Below are 25,431 nucleotides of genomic sequence, written 5' to 3'. Positions count from 1 at the left end.
TTGTAGGAGGGTCCTTACGTGATGCTGAAGAAGAACTGGGAGCTTTATGAGGGCAACGACCAGTATGAGGGATACTGTGTGGACCTTGCCTCTGAGATTGCCAAACACATCGGAATTAAATACAAGATCTCCATTGTACCAGATGGGAAATACGGAGCGAGGGATCCAGAGACAAAGATATGGAATGGCATGGTTGGCGAGCTTGTGTACGGGGTAAGGATGGAAAAATTGCAGCATGCAAGGAATGCTTTGAATTTTGTTCTGGATTTTCTGTTAAGTATCAGGGTATGGTATTTAAATGAAATCACAATGACATTACAACAGCATCACAAATCACATCCTGTTATGGTGCACTTCGGTGCCTTTTGGCAAAAACTTCTATAATCTTTGCAGAGGTCGTATGAGCTGCAGAGCCATTACATCATGCAATGACCGAGAAATTCTCAAAATGACTCCCTGCAGTATAGCAACTCTCACAAGCTCTGCATCTCCATAGTTGCCAAGTTAGCTTCCCACTGAGATGTAATGTCACGGCAGGTTCACTTATTTCTTGAGATTTTTGCCACGCTGGTTAATTATGCCATATACTCCCAGCCACAGTCTGAGATCTCACAATGCTGAATACAAACTTTATTTGCACACACAAGACAATGTCAGTCGTCGATTTGACGAAGAGTGAAAGCGGAGACGTTGCAGCAGAACACCGACAGAATTAATTACCCTCCAGAATCTGGAAGGTGACACAGCAGAACATTGACTAATCGGGTTTGATTTGCATCAAACACTCACAGTCCGTCCTGATAACTCTTCTTCCACACATAGAAAATACTGTACTGCACTTGTAGTCTTTGTCTTTTCTTTGTTGTACTTTACCCCCCCGCATCTTTGCTGTAATTTATTTTATCCGTCCCTCTATTGTGCATTAGGTTGAGTGGGTATTTGATATCCTGTCCCCTCTGTTTTCTTTTCATATCACTTCTGTCCTCGTTCTTTTATATTTGCTGTTTACTTTTCTTGTGTTGCAACATCTGTACTCTTTGTAGCAATGCGCTGCTATCGTAGGTTGTTTCACTTACCACTGTAGCTATCTTTTAGAATCATGCAATCATTCAGCAGTCTGTGTGCTGAATTAATGGTATTTCTGACTTTTCTTTGGATTTTGTAAATGTGTGTAAGTCTGTATGCACACTGCCTTTCATATCTACTGTATGAAATACTCCTCTGTCGTTCTGGTTTTCCATCACCCGCCTGCATTTCTTTCAACCCTCTGCTCTCCCACTTCTTCTCTCACCTTTGAGTCCAGTTCCCCTTTGCTTTGCTCATTGACAGTTTCTATTCATTATAGCTTGTTTGTTTTATATGCAGTTGCTGCAAATTAACTGCAATAAAAACATGAGAGTGAAGTGAAATCTCAGCCCCACCCCTCTCCTTTGCAGAAAGCAGAAATTGCTGTGGCCCCACTGACCATCACCCTGGTGAGAGAGGAGGTGATCGACTTCTCTAAGCCTTTCATGTCTCTGGGAATTTCAATCATGATCAAGAAGCCTCAGAAGTCTAAACCAGGTGTTTTCTCTTTCCTGGACCCACTGGCCTACGAGATCTGGATGTGCATAGTGTTCGCTTACATTGGCGTCAGTGTTGTGCTGTTTTTGGTGAGTTATTGTTACATACTAGGTGTTAGAATTTGAGCTGGATCCCAGGACTGGACTAGAAAAGTTACTGAAGCCTTGGGTTAAGGGATGAAAGCGCATACAGTAGCTACAGAAGTTAGTTTTTATTGTAAGGTGCTTTTTTACCACACAACTCATCATGACTCTTGATGTCTCTGAGTATATATTTTTTATGTTTTATAGATTAGCCCTCAATAGCTAATGTATTTAAAAATTTAAGAAGTATGACAGTACTCCCTTTACACTCTCAGCTGAAATGGCATTTACAGTGTTGAAGACAGCTTCTAGACAGGAAACCATTGGATACTTAGAGGCATCCTCTATGAACAGAAATATCATAATAGTGATGTATGTGAGACATTTAGATGCTCAATGTCAGATATTTAAGACAGCCCACTTTAGCATGCACAAGATCAGCATAAGCCCTGTGATACCAGATTGTCTGAATATTCAAGGAAACTGTTTTTCCTCTTTTATATAAATCAGAAATTCACTCTCCAAGGTTTTCCTTTTATCTGTTCTGAGATGTTAAACAGATGTCTCTCGCCGCTTGCTAGCTCAGTTTGCCTCTGAAAACACATTTCTATCATTTTGTATTAACTTCTGTGTGAATAGATTATAGCGCAACTTAAAAAATGCAACCCTACCCAACTAACTCTGTGACCTGTGGACTGATCTTAAACAACAAAAGAAAACAACTCTGGTCAAACTTGAAAATTTAAAGGTGCCAAAGGTGATGAAGACTAGGCAATGCTACTTGCTAGGAAATGGAGTCCACTAATAGTTGATAATCATTTTCAAAAATACACTTCAACAAAAACTTCTGCTGTTTAGTTGATAGAGGCCACCATGCTTTGCTGTAATGTTGCAAGCCCATAATCAGTGTTCATTCTCAGCCTCTGCATCTTTTTATTAGCACTACTTGTGCACTATATTATTAAGCTACATTTTTAAAAATTCACAGAGTACACTTCAGCCCATGGGTTCATGGTGTCCTGGTCACCAAACATTTGAAAATTTCAGAAAAGAATCACTCCCAGGCAAGAGCGATTCACCACACAGCAACATATTACTGACTAAACTCATGCTGTGGATCAACCATCATGTCTTCCGTGTGCTAATGTGTTTATATTAGCCTAACCATAGCTCTGTAGCTATCAACCAGGTAAGACAATATTATTTGTCTACTAGCCCAATGGCTCTGGTTTTCCATATTTGTCCGTATCCCATGTTATAGCAGTAGAGCTACTAGTGCTATGAGTATGTTTTCATTATTTAGAAATACTACAGTCAGAACATGTAATGTCATCTTTTGGTGGAAACTAGCTTGCTAACTTCTAATCCTTCTAAAGCCTCATATTCATGAATAACTGGATTTTATTATTATTTTATTATTACTATTATTATTATTATTATTATTATTAAAGAAGTTACAAAAATTATCTGGATTCAAATATGGCAGTAATGACAGTGTTAGTTAGACAGTAAGATAAGGTTAGCCAACTTGTGAAACTTTAGCAAAACATAGTTAAGACTCTGGTAAGTCCAGCTCCCATACATACTCCCAGGGGTTGTCTTACTCATGTAAGTAATTTGAAAATAACAGCTAACTAATCAGATAATGTTATCAAATGACTACAACCAAAGTCATGTAACAAAGTTACAGGTTACAGTTAACCTTAGCTTGCTAAAGTTCTGGAGTTAAAATTATTTGTGTACATATTAACTGACTAGCCAGTCAAATTACTTCACCAGCTATAGAGGAACGTGATCCATCATATCACACAGTACTGTGTATTTGCCAAAGTTTGATTTAAGGCCAAAAAAATATTCATTGCCTCTATATAAATAAAAAGCCTAATACATTTTTGTACTTTACAGTCACATGTGATAAAGTAGAAAACTGGAAACAAGAAAATGTTGTCTGATATATACTGTAGAGTCAACAATTGTGAATGTAGTTTGCAACCACAAATGTTCTTTTCTGATGACCAATGGCCCAAAAAACAATTTTTTCCTTATTTTGCTGCTTTCCTTTTCAGTGTTTCTCTTGTTTTTTTCTGCCACACAAAAATACTGCCACACAACTGTGTTACCTCAAATGGGTCTGTAACTTTGTCTACACTATTATTATTACTGAGCAATGCAGGGAAATGATGCCAAGCCAGCTACCTGTACTGTAATTTAGCTGCACACCATGTCTACTGTTTTTAGCTTTGTCAAGTCCAAGTTTACTCTGTTGCTATTATATTTATACGCAATATTTAGTATAGATTATATACACTGGTATTGCTGACTTACATCTCTGGTGATTCCTTTAGTGTTCTAATGTTGTGGAAGAGCATAATAACATTGGTGATAGTGCTGTCTGTGTCTCATTACCATGTGGTTAAAAAAGGGGATTTTGACCATTTCAGACCTTGGTAGTCCTGTAGTGTCTTTCTTGAAATTAAAATGAAAACATGTGTGTGCATATTCAAGTCCTTAACATGTTTCAATTTTTCATTTTAATGTTCCTATTCAGCTCTTCTTTTTCTTTAAAATTTTCTAACCACTTTTCTGCATATGCTATCTTAGGTGAGTCGCTTCAGTCCGTATGAGTGGCATGCAGAGGAACCAGAGGAGGGTGCCACGGAGCAGGGCCCCACTGACCAACCTCCAAATGAGTTTGGCATCTTTAACTCCCTGTGGTTCTCACTGGGAGCCTTCATGCAACAAGGCTGCGACATCTCACCACGGTAAGGGAGGGAAATGATCTGTGAGAGACAAACAGAGTGCATTTGTGTATGCATGTGCGTCAGACTGAGCGAGATCATATTTAAGGCTGTGTACAGGGTGAGTGTGTGGGCTGGGGAGAGCATGTGTGCCTGTGTAACTGTCTGTAATGCTTGAGTGCTGTAGTATTAGACAGTGGTGATTCAGACTGTTGACAAAGTGAATCACCTCTTTTAGCACTTTTCTAGGTTTAACTGAGCTGGGCTGATACACTAAGGCACACGCATGCAAACACAAAAACGTAGAAGTGTGAAGAAAACACCTGCATACAGTCCAGTGGTGATGTACATGTGGGTCTGTTATGGTGGAAGATTTAGCAGTTTGCTAGGTGTGTATGAATCTTTAATGCACCACAGAAGAGGCAGAGTCCAGCTATATTTTTAGAATATTTATAAGAATATGCCATTTTATTATTGATAACCTGAGAATGCAGTTTAGTGAAATATTCATTGCCAGCATCCTCAAGACCTTTAGGGAGCAAGTCTAAGGAGAGAAGGAGCAGCAGGGAGCACTTCACACTAAAACAAATGAAAGCAAAGCCTGATGAGTGATGAACGCAAGAAAAACATAGTGTGATCAGTCGAGTTTGGGAGAACAATAAAAAAACTGTTATGTAAGCATTCACACATATATGGAAATGGAAGCTTCACACTTAAGGAAGATAAAGTTATTGCTCAACTGAACATTATTCCACCTGCAACATGACATTACAACCCTTTGCGTGTTACCTGAAATCGTTAAAACATGACGTTTATCTGCCTTTGGGAGAGTTACACTCTCCTTACATTTTTGGAGATTATCTTTATAGCTGCAATAAGTCTTAATGGATTTAGTCTTCCAAGCACAAGACATCGAAAAGAATCCAGTCAGTAAGATCAACACAAATTAGAAGATCCTACATGCTGCAACCCAAGCAACGGTCCATTACCCATACTGGAATCCAGTGAGTGGATCCAGTCCTGGAGTGCTGTGTATATGTATTGATTTGGTACTAAGAGGTCAGGGATGCAACAATGACCTTAAATGTCACAATATGCACTGCAGGGGAAATTTACAGGCAGTCTTTTGCTGTTTTCTAACAAGCCGGGTCACTTCTGGATTTCGTGTCAGCTCTTTGCAGATGATATAGTTCTGTTGGCTTCATTAGTTGCTGGCCTCCAGCTCAAAGTGGGAATGAGAATTAGCTTCTCCAAATCCAAGCCCATGGTTCTCGACAGGAAAGGACTTCAAGTATCTGGGGTTTTGTTCCAAAGTGAGAAAGCGGAAGGTCGACAAACGGATTTGTGCAGCATCTGCATTGATGCAGATGCTGCACAAATCCGTTGTGGTGAAGTGAGCTGAGCGTAAAACCAAAGTGTAAAACTACATTGCTACACTTAACTATAGTCGCAAGCTCTGAGTAATGACCAAAGGAGATCATGATTCCATGGGGCAGAAATTGGTTTTCTCTGAAGCATGGCTGGGCTCAGCCTTAGAGAAAGGGTGAGAAATCTAGTCATTCTAGAGCTGCTGCTCCCCCATGCTGGAAGGAGCAAGTTGAGATGGTTAGGCCATCTGATTAGGATGCCTCCTGGGCCTCCCCTAAGCAAGATGTTCTGGGCATACTCGGTGGAGGGCCCACAGTATGCACAGGAAACTATGTCTCTCAGCTGGCTTGGGGACAGTTCCTCTGGATGAGATGAAGAAGGTGGTTGGGATAAACGAGGGATGGATGGATGAATGGATATACTTATACTTAAATATACTTAAAGAGGAAAGCTTTTCCTGATTTTACCTGAGTTTCAGATTCTGTTACCATTTTTTATTTCTTAAATTATTTCTTTTGCAGCACTTCAATTGTCTCTGGTGCTTGTTTTATTTTGCTCACTAATCATTTTACTTTGCTGCTCCTGCAAAGGACTTCATATCACAGATCTTGAAAAGTGGTATATGGTAAACTTTATCATTATTCATTATTTTCTTCTTCTCAAGGACTATTCTGCTGTTTCTGAAATGAATTGACATCAAGAATCGCTCAGACATTTGTGCTGCATCTCCATTTGCATTTCTCTTTCAAAAAAAGAACAAAAGTTTCTTTTCATCCCCCCAAACTTCACTTTCGTCCTCCTCCTCTTTTGCTCCTCTGCCCTTCTCTTGTGCTCTCGCATCCATCTCTTTCATACCCTCTCCTTTTCTCTCTCCACTTCCCGACACATGTCGTCGCCTTCTTCTCCCCACTTTACTGTGACTGACAGGCCAATTCTAGCCTTAGCACACAAAATGGAAAACACTCACATCGGCTGCGCGCACAACCACTCAGAGGCGCACGGTCATACAAGTTGTGCACACGAATAAACAGACACTTTACAGACTTTGCTTTCCTTATACACACACATGTAAAAGAACAAAACAACCAGCGTACAGTTTCACAACAGTCCAACACACACATGTGGACCTTTCTGTCACTTGCAGGTCCTGAGTATAAGCTACAGCTGTCATATCAATAATGTGATACTTAACATGAAGCCAGTGTTCGTCACATAAATCACTACAGCCTGTCACTTCCAATATAGCACAACGTCTCCATAGGCCAGGATTACAGCGGCCGCAAATGCCAGATTATATTCTTACAGTAAGAAATGTGTTTAGTTTATCTTATGGATTTTTCAAACAAATCTTGGCAATTTAGGCTTAAGATTTTTCCTCATAGTAGCACCTCCTACAGTTACAGTTGATGAAGTAAATGCACTTTGATTTACACTGTATCAACATTTTAGTCTCACAAGATACACAAAGACAGGTACATTTGCTGTGTTTCTCCACTCTGACGGCATTTGGTTTTCAACCCCCTGTTTTTTTTACACAGAAATGAGCTTTGGAGATGCATATCTCTTAATTGTAATATTGACAATATGGGGACATACCTGGTGCTTTCTAATAAGAAAGAAGAGGCCAAGGAGAGGTGAAAGCATTCAGTGAACAGGCGCGAGGTTAATGATGGAAGCACAAATGAAAACAAAAGTATATTAACTCTTGACCACACATGTTTAAATAGATAGCACTCAATGTTCCCAATGGCTTTGTCCATATATGTGGTGCTTTATATGGGCTCTTGCTGAAAACAGCGTGCTATATATAATGACTCAAGGGAGACAATGTATTGCTGCATGCTTACAAATAAGAGCAATGGTGTCTGTAAAAGACTTAACTTCTCTGAATCATGAGGCTTTGCGGTTTGGCAAATGTCATTCAGATTGGACCAATGTCATTCAAAATACAGCAGCAGAATTTTCAATGGACTCATATTTTGGCCAGTGGGTGTTAAGGGCTTAAAGTGACTTTTAGCGTTATGGGTGAGATTATTTAGAATCAAAAACCTTTTACGGTCTGCCCAATCTTTTGCCCAACCTATGCATCTCGTGCTAAACCATGCATCCCTGCACCGTGATTAGCATCACACCCCTTTCTTACAGCAAACACTAAGGCTGCTGATTATAGCAAAGGAGTCTCAGTAAGGGGAGGAGAAATTTGCTATTGTCCCTCTTAATCTCTCTTCATGTGGCCCTAACGTGCTCTCCCGTATCTTTCTCCCAGTATTTCTTTTGTCATTGGGAGCCACGGCTGAATGAAGCCAAATTTTACTGTTTTTAATGTGCCAATTTGGCTAGATAGCAGTGTCTGTGACTATAAAGCTTTTAAATTTAGGTTGTGTTCACGTAGTAGCATTATTCCACATGAAATCACGGTCAAAGAGTTTATTAGTCATCAGACTCATTGATGAAAAAATGAAATAAGCCCGGCGACCAGGCTTTTTGCCATAAAATCATGTGATGGATGAGCCTCTTTGACACTGTGCTCTGCAGAAATACTAGATCATGTCCTTAGAAAAGGAGACGTGTCCTGCATATCATAATGTCATATCACTTTTCTTTCTCCTCAGTTCATTTCCTTTAATCTCACATTCCCTTGTTCACCTTTGCAAGCAGGCAGAATCATAATGCTAACTCAAGTCACACCTGACAGCAGAAATGTGCTACAGCTACAGTGAAGACAAGGTATTTATGTATTATCATAACACAGAATGTACCCCCCCCCTTTTTTTTTTTTAGCCGAGATGCCTTCAAGTTTCCTTGTATTGAAAATATCCAATAGTCTTTTACTTTTATTACAAATTTAAGGATGTCTTATGCGTATGTTACCGTGATATCTATCTGCAGTATCACATTCCCTCTATTAGCTGTTCAACCAAATCAAAAAACAACAAAATGAACTAAATGATTATAAAGGCAAACATAACAGAATTTCTTGCTATGTTTGTACAAGAGATCAAATCCAAAGAGACTGTGTATAAAATTATTTTGTATGTGGTGTTAATTTAGGCCAACAAGTGAAATTTGAATAACAAAATTTGAAAAAGTATGTATATGTGCATTATTTTTTAAGCTTTATGACTTCTTTGGGCAAGTAGCCCTCTCTGTGACACAGTGGCTCCAGATAAATATGTAAAAATGATGAATTGAAAACAACCAGAAAAACTGAAGAAAGTTAAATTTTGAGTATTGTCCACTATAGGTAAAAACACTATGGTAGCATCACCAGCCTTTGTCGTTAGTGAGTGCTGAGTGCTGGAGCTACGTCTTCTTTCAAACTTTACATGCTGTACTTCATTCTGTTATGTCAACAGTTACTTTATTTTCTCTGCACATTATTTTGCTGAAGTCTTTAAAGAATCTAATTTCTTTATTGTTTTCCATCGTTTTTCATCGTCCATATGTCTACCCTGACAATGGGACGCCTATTTTTTTGCCCAGGCTTTATCCTCACTTTCCTCCATCTTTCCAGTTGTATTGTCCCTGGCCAGTCAGCGGGGATCGGAATATCGAGGCTGACATTTACTGTGGAGTTGGGAATAAAGGAAAAGAGGCAGCTGCTGCAGAAAGAAATATTCTTTCTGACTGGTTGAATGCGTTCCTGTTTCTTCTATATGTTCATTTCAGTCTGTGTTCATCTGCTTTGCAGTTTGCCTCGTTGGTTGTTACAAGTGCATGGTTTCTTTTTTTTGCTTGGTGAACTATGCATCTCTCCTGCCCAGCATTATGTTTTGTCTTATTACATTTATGAACATCTGTACCCATGTGTCGATACTGGCTGTTTGACTCCGTATACTCTGTGTATTGACTGTGTATGTTGTAGTGAGCTGCCATAGTAAGTCCATTGGTATTCAGCGTGGGTCCCTCTCTCTGTGCTGCAGTCATCTCTGCAGTCTAGGAGACACAGTGTAACAACACTCCTATTCAGCTCTCTTCTTTCTTTCTTTCTTTCTCTCTTTCTCTCTATCTATCTGTCCATCTATGGCCTCCCTACCTCTTTTTTTCTTTGATGCTCACTTTTGTAGTTGGCATTTATATAATGGAAACTGCTGTGCACGTGTGTGGTGGCGTGTCTACATGTTTATGACACTACTGACTACTTTATATCTGAGCATCCCACGCAACCGACGCACCGACTTGTGTTTCTTTCACCTTTCCAGTCAAGCACAAGGTAACGGCTGCCATGAACATATTTATACACCCTCAAACACATTGTCAGAGTGACCTTGATAGGGCATTAGCCCCACCCGCCTGTCATCTTTTAGCCTGAGCTTTTGGGTTTCTAATGATGGCGATTGGCTTGGTCATAACATAAAGGGTGGCAACAAAGTGATGGATGATTAGGTGATAGTGCGGGACTTAAAAAAAATAAAAGAAAGAGATTAAATCATGGTGGAAATGTCTGTTCTCAGAATAAGAAAGACCAAGAGGGACTGCAGGGAAGCAAGAAAGAGGTAAAGGGATCGCCAGTGAACATCTCACAGGGATTAGATCTGTCTCTGTCAATAAGCATATGAAATTACAGCTTCCGTCTCTTGTGTGTACGTGTATTGAGGGGGGCTGTGCGAGTGTGACTGCTGCTGTCTGGGCAGTTGTGCGCTTGAGTGTGTGTGGCTGCGTATAAATGTGTGTTTGTGAGTGTCATGTGCATTGAGCAAATGGCTGTGGGTGTGTTGAATAGTTAATGGTAGCAACAGATCCAGCTAATGGCATGACTAACTAACTGCACTGGGACACTGAAGCTTACTGAGTAATTAATGATTAGTCTCAAGGTCACTGATTAGAACCCAGTCACGCTGACAGACGGCGTGTTTATGAATTTCACTAGTAATCCTTTTTATTTTATGAACAGTCTTTTCAAGGCTCCTCTCTCTAAGCAGCTCAGATCTTTTCTGCTTCACTTCTATAGTTCCTCTTATTGTCTCCTATTATGCCGTTCATTACCTGCCTGCAGCACCTACTGTTTAATCGATTAATTTGATTTTTTTTTTCATGTTCGCCTTGATGCCCTTTATTCTGCTTTCACCTGCTGTGGCGTCTTTGAGCCCGTTTCAATCATTTTGCCGATTTACTTTATGTCACACCTCTAGTCGTTCCCGGAAAAAGATGAAAGCAAGAAGAGACAAAGAAGAGAAAGGTTGTATTATATTATGCCTCCCACCTGCATTATTCAGCCTTTCTGTCTTTTATTGTGCCAAAAGCAAACATTTAAGCTTCACTTTCTTAAAACATCAGTCACACTGCCAGCAGACTTGATATTTGATGAAACTGGTCTCGCTTCCTCCCGTAACTTGAAGACAGCTTTGCTTTAGATGGTTTGGAGGTGTTTAAAGGAATCTTTGATGTTGACTGATCAAAGTGAAGTCAAGTGAGGTGAGTCGTTGTAATTGTTGCTGAAATAACATTTAATGATTATATTTGATTATAGTTTTCAACTGATCTGCCTGACACTGATCTTCAGTTGGTCTTATGGGAGTAAAAATAAAAACACACTCTAGATATTATGGGCACACCTGAAGCTCAAAATTGCAGTCTCTTCTGTCAGGCGATGAAATCCAGATGTATTGGATGCTAAACAAATTGCATAGCTGAGAAGGATTCGAGTGTTTGCGGGTGACAGTGTGAGTCCGTGTGAGAGGGAGTGAAGACGAACAGCATGCCATTAATCTTTCACACACTGGATTGGGGAGGCAATCTGTTGGCTATCATAGATGATACATGACCAGCTATAGAATGACTCGCCTGTTGCATACCAACACTGTGAAACCGCACACACTGGCGGCATCTCTCACACAGACGCGAAAAGAATCAAAGACACTGCTGTCAAAGATCAGCCGAGTGTACTGGCATGCCCTCTGAGAACAGCTGAATTCATCCACACGTCCACATGAAAGCACATTTGTACACATGCCTGCTTGCACATATTGTCACACACGATTCCATCTAAATCAAGCGCCAGAGGGCAAACGTGTTCTCCAATAGGATGGTTTTCTATCGAGCTGCCTGAGATACAGAACCATTTTTAGTTGATTTTCAGAATAAAAGCAGTAACCTCGCCCCCAACATAGCATAAAAGAATGTGTCAAAGCCATGTGCAGACTCAGTGAGCCGTTTAACTTTTACAGTGTTTCTGTCATTGTCACATCTGTATTAACAGCCCATTCAGCAAGAGGAAAACTGTGCATGGGAGTAGCTATAATTGTAAATCAGCCTTAAACACACTGAAAGGCTGCACAATCTGTGTCTCTTCCCAGTGTATTGTAATTAGTGTGAGAAGCTTTACTGTGAGGTTTAACGACTTTGCTTTATGTTACAGATTTGTAGGACTTCATTAAACGTTGAGCCTTATTTAAATGGGGAAACCCATTTTTCCCTGGCTCTTCACTGTATTGCCGGGTTTTATCATTTAAAAAAAGAAAATCCTCGCTAAGATCAAGTTTAGTCTGAATGTAAACAGAACAAAGGGAGATTGTTTGCAGCAGATGCTAGCCCAGTCTCAGCCCAGCAAATGACACGCCAAAGTTAAGGTATTAAAGTGAAAAAAAAATTAGTAAATTAGACTCTACTATAATGTCAGATTAACTTTGCTGGCTGTCCTGCACTGTGGTCCAAACATTCTGTTTTCCCCCCTATGAAACCTTTAATCTAGAAATAAAATGAATCAGATGTGATCATTTTAGATTCATGAACACTGAGGATGATTTATTCAAAGAACCTCACGGGTTTAATGTAAATAAAATTAATTAGAAAAATGATTGAATGCTCGAATTGAGCATTCTGCTGATAAAATAATGGACCTCGGAAATTCATCTGTCAACAACTACAGCTGGAAATGCTGCTTGGCGTTGATGGATGCAGTGTTTAGTTTAAGATGACAATTCTAATGCAAAAAGAAGAAGAAATATGTCCTCATCGTACCTTATTCCTCTCTCATCTAATGCTCATCTAATGACACATGCATTTTAGGTCCTAGTACATGTTCATACTGTAGTACTGTTTAGACCAGGGGTGGGCAACTCCAGGCCTCGAGGGCCGGTGTCCCTGCAGGTTTTAGATGTGTCCTTGATCCAACACAGCTGATTTAAATGGCTAAATTAGCTCCTCAACATGTCCTGAAGTTCTCCAGAGGCCTGGTAACGAACGAATCATTTGATTCAGGTGTGTTGACCCAAGGTGAGATTTAAAGCCTGCAGGACACCGGCCCTCGAGGCCTGGAATTGCCCACCCCTGGTCTAGACTGTGGTTTTAGATCACTGTTAGGTGATTGCTAGATCACACGATGATGTCATAACATGTGATATTGATAAGAACCTTCAGTGGGCTGTGATGAACCAGTGTGCCCGATTGTCTGATTCCTCAACTCCTGATCGTGTAGGAGGAGTTGGTGGACAAAAAAAGAGATTTTGTTCGCTACAGTAAGATTTCATGTTATTAGGAATGCTACTAACATCTGCTTTTAAAAAAAAGCAACAGTGCTTGCTTACATGCTGGTCTAGTGCCTCTACAGGTCAGAAGCAGCAAGAGAAATTACACTTCCAGAAAACAAGTCAGTTTAACTGGTATAAAGAGTCCATTTTCAGTGAAGGAGGTAGTGATTTAGACACATATCAAACAGACGATTTTCAGTTTGTATCCTGTGTTTGGCAATTACTATTTTACTTCTTCTCTTTTGCATCTGTGGCTGTTTGCACTACTTTAGGGCAAGAACGTGGTTTAGGTTATAGTAAATCTGAAAATTGTTGGAAAACAACAGTAGTTATATTTTAGCTTAAAATTTCTATTAAAGAGCCTGCATATACGTTGCAAAAATGATTTTCGTAATTATCAACACTGTTAATTTATGAAAGCTGTAGGCCGGAGCCTTTAATTTGATGTAATAAATTTGAGGAACCCGTATATTTTATGTTAGAGATGTGTTTTGCTGCAGTGTATTGTCATTCAGTATCTGCTCATACCAGCACCTGCGGTTGCCCCAAGAGGAGCTGTCAAATGAATTAATAAATGCTCCTTAAAAATACATTAGAGCGTATATTGGTTATTAAAAGTTTATGTAATGCTTATGAATACAAGATATGCAGAACTGCAGTAAAGTTTTACGCCACTTCTATTGTCACCGGTCCTGCCTGAAGCACTAGCCAAGGAAATAAGCAGTGCACTCTGCCAAATGCCACTCAGTGATTATAATGGGTCAGTTACAGAGGACAAAATTTCCCCAGTGATCAATAAGGTGCAACTTAAACTTCAACAGATTCCTTACACGGTCATTTTTTCTTTTATACCACTTTCTTTTTCCACTCACCCAGAGTCACTCCACAAGGTTGAATTAATAAGGTATTGTTCACCAGCTAACCAGTCAGATCACCTCTGCGTTTTTGGCCACTAACAGAAATCCTGTGAAATCTATGAAACTTCTGAACATGCCATCCTCTTCATCCTCCTAATCCCTGTCACCGGCGTATTTCCTTTTCTGGGCTCAAAGACAAACATTACATCAAAGTGTCACATAGTTAAAAAAAACAGAAAGTTTCTGTTGTATCCTAATAAGTATAAAAATATATCTAACAACAGTTTCGTCTGAGAATCCATCACGGTGTATGCCAGGTTCATTATTTCAAGCAAACAGATCAAGGCCTCAAGGACAAACACTATCAAGTCTGTGTGTGTTTGCGTGTGTGTGGATTAAGAGGTGCGATGGATTTTGAAGAGCAGCATAATGCAGAGTTGCTCCAAAAGGTGACAATTTATGCCGAGTCAGGCGTCAATGCATCTCTCCACTTTCTCGCTCCTCGTTTTCTCTTCCGCTCACACTTCTTACAAATAAACCCGACTAAAAATAATTTGTCTGCCGCCGCTCTCACATCAGAGTGTTGGTATCACCAGGCTGTCCGGTAAATATCGGAACACATTGTCTGATTGTATGCAAGAGGATCTGATTATCGCCCGAGGTTTAAGTGGCTGTAATCAGTGTTTTTATGATAACAACGGATCAAATGATTATTTGTAATGTGGTAGGAGTTGTTCACAGATCATTTTCACCTGAATCAGGAGTTCATCATAGCACCTTTCAGTTGTTTTATTTCTTTTTGGTGTAATTTTACCTAAAAAAAAATAATATTAAAGTGCTTCTTAAAAGCAAAAGCGATGAATTAGAATTGATGATTTGGTTTCATGCTCAAGTTATTTATCAGGTCTTTTATCAGTCCTTTTCTGCATTTTTTCTTTCTTACTGAATGTCTTGTAGTGTATGCCCAGTAATATTTTCACTTTGTTTCTCACTCCTCTGAAGTGAAGTTGTTTTTTTGATTTTTTTCTGTATTATTATTTTCCTTGTTGCTGTTTCTGCCCATTAGAATTTCAAGGTCTTTTACTGACTGCGGTACTTAAAAGGAAACATCGTGTGGCCTTCATGTATTTTTCTCTGACTTTCTCTAATAGGTTCACTCTCACTTGCTTTCCTTCCTTTTACTCAGTGAAAACAAGTTCATGCAAAAAAAAAATGAATTGCCACTTACTTTGATGCTCCTGCTCACAATTGGGAGATAAACAGCGTAAGCATGGAGAAAAGGAAAAGAAGGAAAGAGGATGAGAGAGTTGCTGGCTTGCCCCGATTGCTATCTGTTTCATGTAGCCTCGGTTGCTGTTAGTGCTGAATTGGTTTTCAGGTTGAAAGACAATTACTTTGGCGGTACTGTCAGTTTTGTCATGCACACAGAACGCTTTGTGAAGCTACAGTTTTCTGTGTTGCATATCTCTGCAACAGTAATTGTGTTTCTTTCTCTCTCTCGTTTTTTAATCCCTTCACTGTCGTCTTTACCTTAACCATCTCCGTGTCATCCATCTACTGATTTCTCGTCTGTGTTTGCTTTCTTTCATCTCCCTAATCTTGCCATCTTGGCCACTTTGTAAAAAAAAAAATTGACTTTATCTTTCCCTTTCTTACACCTCACTCTTCTTTCCCTGTTTTTTCTCCCTACCTCACTCCCCACTCTCTTCTCTGCAGGTCTCTATCTGGACGTATTGTTGGAGGTGTGTGGTGGTTCTTTACTCTTATCATCATCTCCTCTTACACAGCCAACTTGGCTGCATTCCTCACTGTGGAGAGGATGGTTTCACCGATAGAGAGTGCAGAGGACTTGGCCAAACAGACAGAGATAGCCTATGGGACGCTGGACTCAGGCTCCACTAAAGAATTCTTCAGGGTATGAACTCAACGCACACTGTTCATTTTATTTGATTGCTTGAGCCTTTTCAGGTTTTTTACTATGTTAAGTAAAGTTAATTTGCGACTTTGAGGAAGACATCTTTAATCCTATTGGTATCATTAGTATAGTATTACTTATACCATTATTGGTACTGAAAACCAGCCAGTTGTTAATGCAACCTCCTTTATTTTTAGCATCTGAAACACTGACATTTTCAAGGTTACCACTTTATTAGGTACACCTGTTAAATTTCTTGTTAATGGAAATATGCAATCAGCCAATCACATGGCAACATCTCAGTGCATTTAGATATGTAGAGATGGTCAGGACAGGCTCCTGAAGTCCACACAGGCCATCATAATGCGTGGAAAAGGTGATTTAAGTGATTTTAAATGTGTCGTTGCTGTTTGTACCAGACAAGCTGTGCAGTGCACAACATATCCAGACTTGAAGCTACTGCAACATAAGGTTGTTCCTGTCAGCTAAGAACAGGAGGAACTGAGGCTACAATTCACATGGACTCACCAAATAGGACAATAGAGATTGAAAAATGGTCTGATCCATCATGGAATCAACAGTGGTGGTGGTGTAATAGTGAGGGAGATATTTTTTCAGATCATCTCAAACTGGTTTCTTGAAAATAACCTCCACAATCATCAGATCTAAATCTAACACCTTTGGGATTGATTGGTGTGCACCCAACAAAGCAGCAACTGTGTGATGCTATCACGTCAGTATAGATCAAAGTTTTCAGCACCTTGTTGAATCGATGCCACGAAGAACTAAAGCATTTTTGAAGGCAAAAGAGGGTCCAGCCTGGTATTAGTAAGGTATAGCTAATAAACTGACAACTGAGTGCAGATTCAAATTTACAGAGATGACTATTTAAAATATTACATTGTTCAGAAAATACTTTAGTGGCAGAATTTTAATCACTTGTATGCTAGTAGGGAATAATGAGTGTGCCTCGGTTACCTAGGCTAATTCAAGCAGCACATACTTGAAAACCAATCTACAACATTCTAGAAAATCGAAATTAAAGGATCTTTCGTGTACTGATCTCGACTTGAGAGAGACTTGAAACGTGATGTTAAGCTGAGATGACTTTCTGTTTCCAGTTAGTTTGTGTGTAAAACCTGATCAAAGCCCACAGTAAGATTTAAAAAGATTACACCGGACATGAGAAAACAAAAGATCTGTGCTGGATTTTCTCAAACGCAATGTTGATTACAGTGAAAAGATGTTTTGTTTTTTTTTACCACAGTCCTTAGCAGTTAATCAAAATAAAGGAATAAAACCATAATGATTATAAAAGTAGGCAGTAAGGTAAGTAAAGTCAAGGATAACCGGTGGAATAGAATATGCTGCTATGAAAAGAAAGTGGAAAGAATAGCAGAGTGGGGTAAAGAAGCCCCAATTACACCTTCACCCTTTGACCTCTTCACCTATGTGGCTTCCAGTCAGTGCTAATAGTTGACACACATGAACATGCACACAATCCTATTTTTTTTTTCTTTCCCTTTTACTTCACACAATTATTAAGATTTATTTTTGTTCCTGTGCATGTTATGTGTATATAAACAGTTCTGCTCTGTAGGAATGTGTGCACTGGTATTTGTGTCTTGAGACAAAGGAGGAAAGGGGGGAGAATGTAGCAGGCAGTTTGTGCTTCTGTTAGTCGCTCTGGCATCATCAACATAACGAGCAGGCTGAAATCTGTGGAGGGTGAAAAAGCAATTTACTCTCCCACAGCTGAGGGGGATTCGCCACCACCATTAATTATCTTGTGTGTGCATGCAAGTGTGTTTGTGTGACCGTGGATGTGTACATACAATATCGTGTGCACATAAAGCAACATATGCATGTGTCTTATATGTGTAAGCAAGTTTGAGTGGCGTTTTGTAACGCGCAGAAACACGGTACGTGCGTCCATGTAAGTTTAAAAGCGTTTCCATATTGTGCATGCCTGAAGGTGACTTGCAGCATCCATTTTCCTCTTTCACAGCTACGCTCATTGTTAAAGAATCTGGAAAGAGTCACACCTTATTGTCACACATCCATCCCTCCAAGGCTAGACGGCGCTTTGTACACGCGCGTTTATTATCGGCGTCTCTCGGTCTCACTTTCTTTGATAGGTGGGGGCTTGGATAGATGGGCTGGAGGTGTACAGGAGGGGGGGGTGAGAAACTGTGATAGACTTTGGCAGACAGAGGAAGAAATGGAAGGAGAAAAATGAAGAGAAAGAGAGGGTTGAATGAAGAGAGGCGGAGCCTTTTGATGTGTGTGACATTATTATGGGATAGGTGTCCGTCACGCACTAGCAGCACACTGATACACACACATATCATTCCCCGGGTGCTGGTTTCAGTGGCTGAGGCCCTGGCTTGTTGCTCGAAGAGCGACAGAATAACACTTTATCACCAGGAGTGAAAGAGAAGAAAGAAGCAGTGCGCTGGTGGAGGATGACAGTTTGACTCCTCTGCTTGTTATTTTCACTCTTGAGTACACGCAGTTCACACACACAAGCAAACAAATCATTTCACATATATACACACAGACCGATGTGCAGAATTACAAGACCACAGACATATGTAGGATGTATACAGTACACATTATAAAAAAATATAAGAGTTTATATACAATACTGTGCAGACGTCTTAAGCCACCTTTCATTTCTTTGTATTTTGCTAAGAAACTGGTGAATTTATTTACTGAAATATGTGCAACAGAGTTTGTACAACTATAATAAGCTCAAAAGCCAATATCTGGTATGACCACACAAGACGATCCCACACTGCTTCATGGATGTTGAGGTCCAGGCTCTGGGGAGACCAATCCATGACCGATATCCAGGTGTGCTTTTACTGCATTGACAGTGTGTTTGGGATCATTGTGATGTCAATCAGACACTTTCCAGCTAGTACAGCACGGTGGATCAAGATCTGAAAATACTTCAATGCATTCATAATTCCATCAGTTCTGACAAGATCCCCAGCACCACTGTCTGAAATGTTTTACAGATGGCTGTAGACACTCACTGTTGTAGCTCTCGCCTGACCTCCTCTGTCTTCAAATTGATTGAACCCAAAAATTTCAATTTGGATTCCCCACCCCATATGACCTGTCGCAACTGATATTCAGTCTTTTTTCAGTGATGTGACATACCCCTGCTTTTTGTCCCTGGTTCGTCTTGTAGTTTTTTAGGCCTGCCACTTCTGTCTCTGTCATTTCCATTATGTGTCTTTAAGGAAACACTGTATAACATGTGGAGATATGCCAGGTTTTTGGCTCTTTGGGTATCATCATATTGGTACAAAAGCACAGTTTATATGCTTGAAAAACTGAGTTATTTTGGAATTTTTCATAGATTCAAGTTTCAAGTAAAGAAATTGCAAATAATTATCATTTTTTTAATAGGCTAAGCTAATAGTAACAAAGTGCCTAAAGATACATTTTGTTATATTTGTAGCTACAACACTGGTTCACCCATTAGGTTCAGCATATTCTGTATGCTTGAATGATTCAACCACAGTAAGTGGTTTTAAAAAACACAACATTCCTCTGAAAATAGCCAGGTACAAAGAGTGGACTGAAAATGAGTGAAAAAGCAGCCAAAGTCCAAAAACGTCTGGTTTGTTCAAGGCAAAATATAAAGAAATAAGTGATGGCTGAAGACTTTTGTACTGTACTCAGTCCTAAATTCATAACCACACACCAGCTTAGTGTACAAGTATTCCAGTAAAAAGTAAGACTGATGCTTGACTTGTTAGCATCTACGTCATAATTTAAATGTGGTTATACAGTAAATGTGATTATAGACCAGGAGATAAACATTGAAGACACAGCACACCATCAACAGCATCATTTTACTCAGGGACTAAAAGAGGAAAAGTCAGCTTCACATCATATGAAGCTGTAGCAACAAATCAAATCCAGTGGAAACATGGATTGTTAACATGGATTAACAGCCTCCTTTTTGCATCAGTAAAGTCAGCACTAAGGTCAGCATGTCGATTTGAATAATTAATTAGATAATGTCCGCACACTGTTCAAAGTAATATTTGTAAAAGAAAAAGACTGGCAGGCATTGTTCTATATTTTCTTGTAGCTGAAAACCAATCAATTTCTACTCATTCCTTAAGCATAAATCCATTTGAAATAGGTCACAAAAATGGAATTTCGTTTTCATTTTTGTTAACCTTCCCAAATCAAGTTTAAGAGCAATGTGTTTGGCAAGTTTGAGTGTTTAATGTTTAATATCTTTTGGAGAACATCAATAACTTAGCAACAAACAGGCAGTATTTGTTAGTGGGACTCATTTATTTTTGTTAAACGGCTGAAATATATACAGTAAACATCTACAACGTAGCTTCCTTGACAGCTGGCTTCCACATCATTTTAGGGAACATTTGCTCCTATAACTGTGAATTTATACCCGTTAATTCCCTGTTAACCTTTTCCTTTCTCCCCTTTGTCCCTCTTCCATGCTAGAGATCCAAAATAGCTGTATACGAGAAGATGTGGTCATATATGAAATCCGCTGAGCCAACTGTCTTCACCAAAACCACAGCAGAAGGCGTGGCAAGGGTCCGAAAGTCCAAGGGGAAGTACGCCTTCCTTCTCGAGTCCACCATGAACGAATACACGGAGCAGCGAAAGCCTTGTGATACCATGAAAGTCGGAGGCAACCTGGACTCCAAAGGATACGGCATTGCAACACCGAAAGGCTCACAGTTAAGGTGGGTGGAATAGTGTAACAATAGGAAACAGTAACGACGCTGATACTGGACTATTGCTGCGATATTCCACCTACCCTGCTGTGCCTTTAATACTTGACCTAAATCAACCTCTCACTGCTGTCTGGTGAAAATTTCTCAACCAAAGAATTGTAAAAATTGACCGAAGTGGATATTGATTGATTCTCGCAAGCGTAAAGTCCCAAATTAACAGTAAATGTTATTGATTTAACACAGTTTATGGATTTATGGGATAGGCACTTGGCAGTTATATGTTTTTACCGAGCAGCAGTGACTTTGATAAATGTGTTAAACGTGCAAATCATTTGTTTAGTCATAGTTTCTTTTGTTAATACCTTAATTTCTTTCCCCCCCACTTTCTGCCTTCCTTTTTGTATTGTTTGTAATTCTGTTCGACTCTTTGCTCTCACTTCTGCCATCTGTTAAATCAAAGCATGTCACCTCCACCGTCTTTGTCCTGTGTCGCTGTCATCCATACGTCGCTTTGTGCTTGTGTCCTTCCTTTCTTTTTTGTTGCTATTTTCAACCACCTTTTCTCCACAGGGCCACCTTCCAGGTAACTCTGTTCATTTGTCTGCTATCATCTCACTCTTCCATGATACTGATGATGACGATGATTAAAAGAGAGATTTATTACCAGAGAATGACCACGAGGAGAGGCAGAACCACAGACTGCTGCCACTCCATCCAGAGCCACGGGGGGAATTTATAGACAACCAGGAAAAGAAAAAAAGTGAGGAACAGGAAGCAGAGGGGCCTGTCCAATGGGGGGAATTCAAAGTAAATATAATACAGGAAAAATACAGATCCACAAACAAAAGAAAGACACAGTTTCAATCTTTAAACCAGTTAAATTAATAGATAATTGAACAATCTCAAATTAAAGCCCAACAAACAGAAAAATTAGTGGTAGTTTTTTTAAAAGGAAAAAGTGCATCAACATGAAATAGAAACCATAAGATGGAGGAAACAAATGACAAAGTGAAGTTGGTCATTTTATCTTGTTTTTCCCTCAGTAGACATTTGTTTCTCTGGCTTGTTAACTTGAGCTTACAGTAACAGTCTCAATAGGTTTCACTGCGATATCCTCAGCAATGCAGATAATTCATTTTCCAGGTGACTGTGACAGCAGTAAAGAAACTTTGTCTTCTCAATGTGACAAGTGCCTGCTGAGAGAAAAAAATAATTGACTAAATTCAGCAAAGCTGGACCACTTGCTCACTCCTCTCTCCTCCATCTATCTCTGTCAGCATTTCAGATTTGCCACATAAAAGGCAAAGCACAAACAGCACATCAGCCTCACACCATGTCCTATAACTTTCCCCTGTGCATGGTGCAAAGTTCCTCAAGACCCCTGTCGCCCTGTAGTTTACCTCTTATTTTCTTAAACGAGAAAAAAAAAGGTTTTCCTGTTTATGAGGGAAAATTGTGACAGACAGCAAGTGGATAGGTTCCTTTGGAAGCTCCCCCGTAACACATACCTGGGACTATCCACGGTTGTCTCTGGCTGCTCTCAGTCTGCAGAAACAGACTTGCACAAGGCTGCGAGTGCGCACGCCGGGTGAGCCTGCCTCTCCTCCTGGTGCAGTAATCATTTGATGTGATGATGATGATGATGATGAAGAGCATGAATACTCTGATGACTGAGCTGAACATTAATAGTATTGTTTACTTTCTGCTATATGACTCCTTTTGATGTGACTTTTAACATGTGACTGTCATTATCATGCTTTACAGATCTTTTTGAACTGTTTTCATCCATTCCTCTTATGTTGATGAGATTAGTCATGGCCGGCAGATTAGATCACCCCAGAGAACGCTGTCTCTTCTCGAATCTCTCGAATATTGTTTCTAAGCTCTTAACACCAGTGTACCATCAGACCGTCAGAGATGAGATAGTGCTTCCAGATAGGCAAGTGCACAGACAAAGGGCCAGACAAATAAACAAGTACGCAGCGACTGCTGTGACCTTTGTGCAGAGATTAGTATGGCCGATCAGCATCGCACAAACAAAAGCAGAGCACAGTCGCACAAGAAGAGGATGACAGGAAAGAGTTCATGGGCAGCTGTAAAAATCAAGAGAAAGCAGAAAATGACACAGTCATATCATAACTCTTGGCCCTTGTAAACATGAAGCATGATTTTTCAAATAATGTTGCCGCGCAGCAAGAAGGTCCTGAGTTCAATTCCACCAACAGGCCGGGGTCTTTCTGTGTGGAGTTTGCATGTTTTCCCCGTGTTTGCATGGGTTCCCTCTGGGTACTCCGGCTTTCTCCCACAGTCCAAAGACATGCAGTTTGTGGCGAAAGGTTAATTGATTAATCCAAATTGCCCGTAGGTGTGAATGTGGGTGCGAATGGTTGTCTGTCTCTGTGTAGCCCTGAGACAGACTGGCGACCTGTCCAGGGTGTGCCCCGCCTCTCGCCCTATGACAGCTGGGATAGGCTTCAGGATAAGTGGAAGTAAATGGATGGATGGATGTTTGCTATAAATCCAGGATGTCAAACTGATTTTACATTATGGGGCACATACGTCTCGCTTTCATCATAAACAGTCCAAACTCCCTTTTCTGTCAGTGTAAAGATGTTTAACTACACATTTAATCCCATTTAAAATAAGAAAAAGAAGTTTAATTTCAATTTGATGTCTCAGTTGTTCTACATGATAAAAAATTGCTGCTGTAGTAAATGAAAGAAATCTGTTAGCATAAATAAATAAATGTGTAAAATTACAGAAAAACGTTCATGTGGCTCGCTACACGGACTCTACTGCAGTTACAATTACTGGAGAGTAATTCATAATTAATAAATCATCATTAAGAAGTATTTCTAATATAGAAATGTCTTTGTATTGTTACTTTGGCGTAGTATGGCCATTGGGGGGGCAGAATCTGGCCCTTATGTTTGACACACCTGCTAAAAACTGTGTATTGATGAAGTAAATTGCCATTCAAACAGATTCAATTAATTTTTGTTCTTTTTTGCATGGAAAATTTACATGTAATTAAATTACTTAAACATAAACATTTTAGACACTCAAGGCCACACACTGCATGCACATCTACAAAGAAGTATTGGCAAGTAATGATTTTGTATTTCATTAAAATCATGCTAGGTATACAGACAAACACACACTGTACGGATGCCAAATAGTTATCCCTGTGTCCCTGAATTTTGTTTAGAGGTCAGTCCCTTTAACAGAGTAAGCAGGGCCTTAGGAAACTGAGGCCACACAAACACAATGTGCACACACAGAGCAATAGGACGGCAGGGGGGCAGCAGGAGGGGGCAAGTGCCTCATCAGTACACTACAGAGACCTGGTTAACACACTATATACCAGTAATCTGACACTCACTGTGGTAGCATCTGATGTTAGTGCAGCCAGATACAGAAGAGTAACGCAAGAGGGTTTTTTTTGTAAAACCACAAAACAAATTTGGAAAAAATTCCAGAAGTAAGTCAAGGAGTGATAGTAAGGGAGAGCGTTGTCCGGGGTGCGGTTTTCCCCCTCTAACTCACCTGTATGTGTGAATTCAGCCCATCCTAATTTCTGCTCCCTCTCGTCCTCCTTTTCCCTTTCCTTCTCCTGACTACGGTCCCCCGTCCATCTTGTCTGTTTGTCCCTCCATCCTCTGCTCTGACCAAACTATCTTATCTGTTCCTCCTTTTTTACTTAAAGAAACGCGGTCAACCTGGCCGTGCTAAAACTCAACGAGCAGGGCCTGTTGGACAAATTGAAAAACAAGTGGTGGTATGACAAAGGAGAATGTGGCAGCGGGGGAGGGGATTCCAAGGTTAGCCCTCTCTGTCTGCCCCCCCCACCTCCAGGTGACAGGGGCTGCTCACCAGCTGAGTGGCTCGCGACAGCCCCCGTCCTGGGAGCGTAACACATGCATCTGCCCTGGCAAAGAGTCACGCAGCGTACAGGGAGGATAGAAGAGATAGCTTAAATCTCTTGAGACAACCTGCAGTTGCAAAAATAGGCACATGGTTGCACTGATGTCCACGGTCTGTGACTTTATATATAAGTTCAGACACAATGACAAATGCACTTTGAAGCTTGTTGATACACATACAATGAAAACCCCTGAAATAACTTCTTTTTAAACGAATCAGCTGGCTGGACCTGGTAGAGACCCAGAACCCGATTGCTGGAAAATGTAAATATATCCTACTTTCATTTTGAATCATCAGGGGGGAAAATGCTCATTTTCTTTATAATGCATGGAAAAATATCCCTATTCTGAGTAGCTGCCAAAATAAATCAAGCACATCTCATGAAGATAACCATTTTAAAGGTGCTTTGCACTGAACTGGTAATGTCCCTCTGACAGGACAGAGTGCAAAGTAATGGAAAGAGGTTTCCCTGATGGATAGCTGGAATAATAAAGAGAGCAATTACTGTCAAGCCGGGAATATTTGCCCCCTAGTGGCAGCTCTGGGAAGAGTAGAGAGAAAACAAACAGTCTAGTTAGAGTCAAATGCAGACACCCCCTGAGAGGCTCAGTTTGACTAAAGGCAGGTGGAGAGATGAATAATTAATAAAACCAAAAAAAAACAATCACAGGATATGTGTGATTTCAGCAATTTGGAACATTTTTCAGCAAAAGAAGTTCTATAGTGTGTTAAAGAGTCAAACATTTTAATTTCTAAAAGTATTCAGCTAGATCTTTAACAA

At 40.0% G+C, this 25,431-nt stretch overlaps 1 protein-coding gene across 4 annotated transcripts in view; it reads left to right on the top strand.

The window, feature by feature from the left end:
* The window catches only part of gria4a (glutamate receptor, ionotropic, AMPA 4a), a 118,521-nt gene that overhangs the window by 81,192 nt on the left and 11,898 nt on the right, over positions 1-25,431 (top strand). For 3 of the 4 annotated variants that reach the window (XM_040008788.1, XM_040008790.1, XM_040008792.1), the window contains exons 11-15: positions 7-213; positions 1,437-1,652; positions 4,248-4,408; positions 15,795-15,993; positions 20,488-20,735. In XM_040008788.1, coding sequence (XP_039864722.1) covers positions 7-213; positions 1,437-1,652; positions 4,248-4,408; positions 15,795-15,993; positions 20,488-20,735 — 1,031 coding nt within the window. Of the gene's footprint in view, positions 1-6; positions 214-1,436; positions 1,653-4,247; positions 4,409-15,794; positions 15,994-20,487; positions 20,736-24,432; positions 24,548-25,431 lie in introns of all 4 variants that reach the window. The other variant, XM_040008789.1, reaches the window with a different exon arrangement.

Source organism: Simochromis diagramma, unplaced genomic scaffold, assembly GCF_900408965.1.
Source record: "Simochromis diagramma unplaced genomic scaffold, fSimDia1.1 OVJJ01000344.1, whole genome shotgun sequence".
Lineage (NCBI taxonomy): Eukaryota > Metazoa > Chordata > Actinopteri > Cichliformes > Cichlidae > Simochromis > Simochromis diagramma.
The sequence above is the reverse complement of the archived record's forward strand: the minus strand, read 5'-3'. Positions and strand labels throughout refer to the sequence as shown.